At 34.9% G+C, this 8,665-nt stretch overlaps 1 protein-coding gene across 2 annotated transcripts in view; it reads left to right on the top strand.

Annotated features, from left to right (window-relative positions):
- SUPT3H (SPT3 homolog, SAGA and STAGA complex component) overlaps positions 1–8,665 on the top strand; it is a 445,191-nt gene that overhangs the window by 198,264 nt on the left and 238,262 nt on the right. For both annotated transcript variants that reach the window (XM_015572205.1, XM_006776406.2), the window contains exon 3: positions 2,499–2,583. In XM_015572205.1, coding sequence (XP_015427691.1) covers positions 2,499–2,583 — 85 coding nt within the window. The remainder of the gene's footprint in view (positions 1–2,498; positions 2,584–8,665) is intronic.

Below are 8,665 nucleotides of genomic sequence, written 5' to 3'. Positions count from 1 at the left end.
GCAGGAACTATGGAGAGATTCCTCTTCTTTGTTTGGAGTTTGGAGGTGCCCAGATGAGGCCCAACTGTGAAGTACTGCAAGCTGCTGTGGGGCCTTGGGTCTTCTTTTGGAAGTTCTGGGTCTCTCTGACCCACCTGAAGTTTGTTAGGTAATTTTCAGATTGCAAAGGGCCAGGCTTTCATATGCAAAAGCATCTGGGCACAGCTTGGGTGGGGCGGGGGTCTCAGGGAATCAACAGGGCAGAGCAAACAGCTATGGCTGATCCTCAGCCCTTCCCTAAGAGGCCCCAGGTCTCAGTGTCCCGCGGTAATCTCTGCAAGCACCTCTGAGAGAAAGCTGTCCTCGAGTTCCGAGCAATGCCAGACAGTCCAGTTTCTCCCCATATGAGTCTGGGTCCCCAGAGACTCACCCGGAACTGGAGTTCAGAGCGGGAGCGTGTGTCTCCCTCCCTATTGAAAAAGGCAACCACGTCCTCAGTTGCCAGCCCTTTACACGCAATCCTCCGTACCTCTGCACTTTACTTCCACACTCCTCTGAGTCTCAGTGTGCTTTTCTCTTTCCTTCTAGTTGTAGAATTTCCACTCAGCCAGCCTTCCTGTGGTTCTGGATGATATCCGATTTGTCTTTTAGTTGTATTTTTGAAGTGGTTGTGCCAGGCAGCAATTTCAGGTGTTTACCTATGCCGCCATCTTGGTTTCTCCTCATTAATTTTTATTGCTCAAGTTGTAACAATTCACTTGACTAAAACAATCCGATTGACTAAAAGATAAAACAACAACTTTAAATCTCTAGTGAAAAGAACATTTTAAAAACATGTGTTAAAAGCAATCCAATTAATGTGTTTTTAAAATGTTCTTTTTACTAGAGTTATTAATTGAATTTGTTGTTTTATCTGTTAGTCAATCATTTCAGTTGATAATATTTTACTTTTTCTATAGTGAGATTTGAAGTAAATTAAAAAAAAAAATTGGAGGGAAACTTTGTTCATGATGTCCAAAGAATTCAATACTGAATATATCAGTGAACAAAACAGAAGGTTCTCTGAATAGTATCTGATCTATAAAAGGATTTTCTTATGATGCAGTCCAATGTATTTTTTTCTTTTGTTGCCTGTGCTTTTGGTGCCATACTTAAGAAGCCATTGCCAAATCGAAGGGCATGAAAAATTTCCCCTCTACTCTGTTTTACAGTTTTAGCTCTGTTGATCTATTTTGAGTTCATTGCCCCACACCAATTATCGAAAAGACTGTCCTTTCCAAATTAGGTGTTCTTTCCATTCTTACGGAAAAATCAATTGAACATATATGTAAGGATTTATTTTTTCATCATTTTATATCGAGAGTACCACATTTTTTCTCTTTATTGATAGCCTCGGGTGATATAGGCAAAGTGCCTTCTGTGGAATAGGTATTTTCCTAGTTCACACATGAAGTTATCACCATCTGGGTGTTAGTTTTCTCAACTTTTCTCCATATTAGGTTCTGCAAACTGACCTACCTTGCTTTTGGTCCTGGCATTCTCTCCTGTACCTTGAGTACCATGCTAGTTGAAGTCCAGGCTGTAGGATGCTAGGTATAAATTTTTGCTGCAGGGTCTCTTATCCTGTGGAACTGTATTTTATCATTATCTCTGACTTATGTTTTGTTTTCCCTACTGCTGAAATATAAGTTTTTAATATAGTATTGTGCATTTTTTAATGTTCTCTACCAGGAAGTGACTATTTGTACATCTGGTCCACCATTTGAAAGTTGAGAATAGGACTTTTAAGAACAGTTTTATAATCCATTCTTTTTTCTTTTTTTTAAATATTGAGCTTGTCTTTTTTAAAAAAAATATATTTTATTGATTTTTTTATAGAGAGGAAGGGAGAGGGATAGAGAGTTAGAAACATCGATGAGAGAGAAACATCGATCAGCTGCCTCCTGCACACTCCCTATTTGGGTATGTGCCCGCAACCAAGGTACATGCCCTTGGCCGGAACCGAACCCAGGACCCTTGAGTCCGCAGGCTGACGCTCTATCCACTGAGCCAAACCGGTTATGGCTATAATCCATTCTTGATAATCTACTTGTATATACTTTCAAATGATGATTTATAGCATTTACATAAATTTTTCTTAGCAGCTTTTATTTTAATTATATTATATGCTATTATAATTTTCTGTATGGCTACTATAGAACTGTATTGGCAATTTGGATGTGGTAATATGATTTTCTGATTATCAGTGTTAAGTGGTTGTTATTTTTTTACATTTTGAAAAAGTAAATGCCCCTAAAAATTACTGCACAAATCAAGAAATAGCATAGATAATACTGCTGTTCACCTGTGTAAGAGAGATGCAAATCATTATCCATAGGAGACTGTACCTGTACTCTGTGATTTGAGAGAACAATTTGTACTTTATTAAACAAATTATTGGAGTAAATATCTTTCACCTTTTCCATTCTTAGCTTTGCAATTCTTGATATTGGTGTGATTAATTTTTTATTTTTTTGCAGGTTTTCTTTAGGTGATTCTAGGAAGCCTCTTCATGAAACAGCAGTTTTGGTAGAAGATGTGGTACACACTCAGTTAATTAATCTGGTAAGAACTTATATAATCTCATTTGGTATCACTCCTCTGCATTTTGCTTATGTGGGGATTGCATTGGGAATTTTTTTGTCAGTCTTATTGAGTTACAGATTACGTATAGCAAAATTTCACCAGTTTTGATGACTTATTGTCATATGACTACCAACACAATCATGATATATAGACATTTTAATCATTCATAAAAGTTCCCATGGGTTGCCTGTATAAATGAGTTTTTTCACTTACCTTCTGACCCCTGGTAATAGCATTTATCTGTATTCTATCACTATACATGCATAGTTTTTCCACAACTCTTTTTAAAACTTTTTTATTTTGAATATTAGACATCAAAATATTGCACAGAAAATTCCTAAATAGTACAGAAAATTCCTAAATAGTCTCCAACTCCATCTGTTAACATCTGACATAACTATAGTACAATTATCAAAACCAGGAAGTAATATGGGTATAATACTATTAATACAATTACTAACCTTATTTGAATTTCATCTTTTTCCCCATTAATGTCCCTGTTCTCTTCCAGGAGTCAATTCAGGATAAAAAGAATATTTGCATGGTCACAAAATATTTTCCCTAAGGTACTTATTAACAACAAAATGAAAAAAAAAATAGTAACTTATTAATAGAAGTTAGGGTATCATATCAACAGGTTTATGTTTGTCCATAAATTTTAGCATTCATCAGTGTATTTTAAGACAGTTATTACTGTACTAGAGGCCTGGTGCATGAAATTCATGCACGGGTAGGGTCCCTAGGCCTGGCCGGCAATCGGCCTATTGGGGCCTTCCAGCTGCTGGCAGAGCCTTCCCTTCCCCAGCTGCTGGCTCCTGGCTGCCAGCTGGAGCCTTCCTTCTTTCCACGTGGTGGTCACCACACGTCACAGAGAGTGTGCTCGTATGGTGCAGGAGTGGTTTCAGAAACATGAGGGAGACTTTACCTTGCTTAGGTGGCCCCCACAATCACCAGATCTCAATCCAATTGAGCATTTGTGGGACAAAGTTAAAAGAGCCATCAGGCAGCTGGTTCTACAACCATCAGATCTCATGGAACTGGACAGTGCTATTCATCAGGCATGGTGTCAGATTCCTTGCATCACCTTTCAACATCTCGTGGAGTCAATGTCAGGAAGAATCACTGCAGTATTGAAGGCAAAAGGTGGCCCAAAGAAGTACTGATGGGGTGGTCATAATAATCTGGCCACTCTGTGTATATAGATATTTACCTAATAATGGGTTTCTATTTCCTTCTTTCCTTTTCTATTTTTTAATTTCAATTATTCTTAAAGGAATAGCCATTCTTTACCACCACATATTTATTTAATTTTAATGTGTATGTGTGTGTATGTGTATATGTATGTGTGTGTGTGTGTGTGTATTTAAATTTTATTTGTAGGGTATTATGCAGTAATATTAGTTATTTTTATTGCTCAAGTTGTACCATGCGTAGGTGTTCTGTAATTTTAAAATACGCAAAATAATATAAAAATATATTTTCAAATCTTTATAGAATGAAATGAAAACCACATTAATCATTAAATACTCTTGGATTTTCTTTACTCCTTCTACAGATGAATTCACAAATATAAAAACTGATGTACATTTATTTTCTGAAGTACTAATCTCCAACAGCCAAGTAGTCATACATTTTATGTGCAAACTAGATATGGCATATTTACTTGCTATGGAAAGCAGAGTACAGGCTGAATGGAGAATAATCATTAAACACTGATTATTTTTAAGAAAATGCTGTTTTAAAAATGTACAATAGTACGTTTTTGGTAATTATGTACTTCTTAAAGTAAGTAACAGCTTTTAGATATAAATCTTCCAAAGGCTGTCTTTGAAGAGCTGTGAAGTGACTTATTTCAAATCTGAAGAATAATTTGTCAGTAACCTTCTCAAAAACCAAGCCAGCAGAGAATTTTCTTTCCTTTTCCTCCATGTGGTCAGTTTCATTCTTAGGGAAGGCCTGATGTAGCAAGAAGATAGAGTTCATGAACCTTCAACACAAGTTTGTGATCTGTCAACTAAATACACCACCTCCACTGTCATTTTCTTTCCCCATTTTTCTATCTGGTTTTTTGGTCCTATGGTCGATATATATTAGATATATTAGTTCTTTGTTTGTGGTATATGTTAATAATATATCCTTGCAGTGAATCAGTTTTCTTTCTACTTGTTTGTTATTTTAACAGATTCAAATCCATTAATTATTTATTGCCTTTGGATTTAGAATCATAGAAAGGCTTTTCCTTATACCAAGTTTAAAGAGGTAATCATCCAATTTTGCCTTCTTTGCCTTCTTTCCTTTTTAATAATTAGATCTCTAATTCATCTGTAAATTATTTTTGTTATTGTGTAAACTATGGATCTAATCTTTTTGAACCATTTGAGATATTTCCTTTATCATACTCTAAATTAGTATATGCTTTAGGGTACATTTCTAATTTTGTATTCTATGACATTGGTTAAATTGTCTATGCATGTGCTAATATGACATTTTTAATTATACACATTTTATAGTATATTTTAAAGATTGTTACAGCTAGTCTTACCTTGTAATTTTTCTTTCTCAATATGCTCCTGGCATTTCTTGTATGTTTATTTTTCCAAGTGAATGTTAGTATTAAATTTTGTAGCTCCATAAAATAGGTTGTTGGTATTTTTATTGAGATTGCATGAATTCATAAATTTAGAGAGAACTACATCTTTCGAGTGTTGAATCAATTTAAGAATAGGGACTGTCTTAACATTTTTTTTTCAAGACTACTTTTGTGTCTTTCATGAGTGTTTTAACATTTTTCTTCTATAGGCTTTATGTATTTCTTGTTAGATTTATTCCTAAGTGTAATCTTCTTTGGTGCTATTGTAAATGGGCTTTCTCAATAATATATCATGACTGAAAACGTCTGAAATACATAAATTTACAGATTCAAGAAGCTGAGCCCACTCTAAACAGGGTAACCCCCCCAAAATGCATGTCCAACTACTTAATACTAAAGACATAATATAAAACTGAAATTAGCCAGATTTTTTACTATAAGGCAACAATGATTTGAAACATAGCCGAATTCTCATTTGAAAACATGGAGACTAAAGGGAAATGGTAGTTCTATCTTTAATATTTTGAGAAACCTCCATACTGTTTTCCAACTTATATTTCTACTAACAGCCTACAAGATTCTCTCTTTCCACATCCCACCAACACTTGCTATCTTATATCTTTTTTTATAATAGCCACCTGACAGGCAGAGGTTGATATCTCATTGTGGTTTTGATTTGCAGTTCTCTGATGATAAGGGATGTTCAGCATCTTTTCATATACCTTTTGGCCAGTTGTATAAATTGTTAGGAAAAATGTCTATTAGACCCTATTCTCATTTTTTTAAACTTTAACAATGCTTTCATGTATGTTTTATTTGGTTATTATTAAATCTCAGTGAGGATATTATTATTCCTAATTTGAATTCCCAAGTGAAGAAAGATGATTTGCCCAAAGGTACAGACTTACTAAGTGGTGGTGTTGAAACCAGAATTGGGGCTTCCTGATACCCATCCTTTGCAATTGTTAAAGTTATTTCCTTTTTTATTTTCTTTTGCTATAGAGTTGTATGAGGTCCCTATATATTTTAGATATCAACCCTTTATCAGATATATGGTTTACTAATATTTTATCCCATTTCATAGGTTGCCTTTTCATTTTATTTTACTTTTGGTTGCAGTAACTTTTTGTTTTGATAAAGTTTTAGTTGTTTATTTTTGCTTTTGTTACTTGTGTTTTTAGTGTCATATCCAGAAAAAAAATAATGGGCAAGACCAATGTCAAAGAGTTTTTCCCCTGTTTTCTTCTGGGAATTTTACTGTTTCAGGTCTTACATTTAAGTTTTTAAGACATTTTGAGCTAATTTTTATGTGTGATGTAAGATAGGGTGTCTCCAAAAAATGCCTATATACTTTAACAGTTGATCGCTCAATTGATGTTTCTTTCATTTCAGATTTAACCCATTTGAATTAATTATTCAAAGTGTGTAAACATTTTTGGGGACACCTTGTACATATAGGCATTCCCTGCTTTTTGAAAGTTTGCGTTCTTTTACTAAAGACCTACCTCAGTACCTGTTTTCACTAACCTGATGAATCTGAAGAGGATTTTGACTTTTTTTAAAAATATGTTTTATTGATTTTTTGCAGAGAGGAAGGGAGAGAGATAGAGTTAGAAACATTGATGAGAGAGAAACATCAATCAGCTGCCTCTTGCACACTCCCCACTGGGTATGTGCCCGCAACCAAGGTACATGCCCCTGACCGGAATCGAACCTGGGACCCTTGAGTTCGCAGGCCGACGCTCTATCCATTGAGCCAAACCGGTTAGGGTGAGGATTTTGACTTTTACAAAAAAAGACAAAATGGGAAAATAGTGTTAAGGTTTTGTTTTGTATTGAGCCATTATAGTGGCAGCAGTACCCAGAGCAATGAGAGTGTCTATACCAGGCTCCTTCCTGGGAACTATACTCAGTTTTGCAGCAACAGTAAATGAATTGCTCTTATAATGCTCTCAATAATAATATCCTTTCACATTCCAAGCTGTCATGATTTCTGATGACTATATAGCTGCTTTTATTTGCTATTTATTCAAGGTTTCTTGTCAGAGAGTCTCATTTTATGCATAGAATATAATTACCATTTCATTTCAAAATTATATCAGATTTTCACTATATTAGTTTCCCAGGTAATGAATAAGTTCTTCAATCTGTTTTAGTGTTTTCATATCAGAACCAGTTTTTCAGGGTCATGGTAATAATCTTTAATTGTGAAAATTAGTAACAAATTTATATGTGTGAAAATTGATTGCTTAAATCTCCCATCTTGGTCAGCATGCACTGAGTTGTCTATCCCTCCCCCATCCCCCTTCTACTTCTAATACTTTTTAACTTGGAAGTTAACCTGGTAGAAGGAGCTCATGCAAGGCACTGCTTAATCCTAATCACCAGTTCTGTGAGGCGTCACTTATGCCACCTCAGTCATGGTTTATGAGTATGTTTTAAAATAGTCATAAAATTTCTTGTGCAGAACTTCAATTATAAGGGTTATCAAAATAGGACAAACTAATATAATTTGTGATTGCATAAAATAAAGGAAGTAGCCGTACCAGGGGGACCTCATGAATCACAGAATGGAAGCAGACTTCTAGCTAACTAAACATTCAGTCTTTGTACTGAGTCACAGCATGTATATGTAACTCAGCAAACCGGAACACAGTCTGTGTATATGTGAATGGGATTCAGTTCACAAATACTATCTGGGGAAAAAAAAAATTCTTGGTCTGTTTTGTCTGGTCCTACTGCAGTGATAGCGAATCTATGACATGCGTGTCAGAGGTGACACGCGAACTCATTTTTTTGGTTGATTTTTCTTTGTTAAATGGCATTTAAATATATAAAATAAATATCAAAAATATAAATCTTTGTTTTTACTATGGTTGCAAATATCAAAAAATTTCTATATGTGACACGGCACCAGAGTTAAGTTAGGGTTTTTCAAAATGCTGACATGCAGAGCTCAAAAGGTTCGCCATCACTGTCCTACTGTGTAGTAAGTGAAGTAATATATATATAGCATAAACAGACTGAAAACACATCCACTTTATGGAAAACACACATGTGCCCATGTCCACATACAGGGTGGTTCAAAATATAAAACATGTAGTACCAAACACTGGTGACTTTTATTTGTTTGTACTTATAACTTTCTTTTCTTGTGAATGTATGGTGATAATTTTTTAACTGATTTGGAACATCACGTATTTCTGATTGGCCTTAAAAATTTTTCTATTTAATTAATCTTATTTTCTCTCATATGTTACCACCTCATGCCTCAAGAAATACAATTGCATCTCCTCTTTTAGAAAAAAAAAATAAGTTCATAATGTTGTTAACAGATAAGTAGTTTTTAATCTGTGACACAGTATGGGCATATTTGAAGTAGAAAACCTCCTTAGCTACATTTTCTCTGAATTCCCCTGGATAATTTGCTACAGCATAACCCAGAGGACCAACCAGGAAGGGATTCCTAAT

The sequence above is a fragment of the Myotis davidii genome, unplaced genomic scaffold (assembly GCF_000327345.1).
Source record: "Myotis davidii unplaced genomic scaffold, ASM32734v1 scaffold167, whole genome shotgun sequence".
NCBI lineage: Eukaryota > Metazoa > Chordata > Mammalia > Chiroptera > Vespertilionidae > Myotis > Myotis davidii.
Note: the sequence above shows the minus strand (reverse complement) of the source record. Positions and strands in the feature narration are given on the sequence as shown.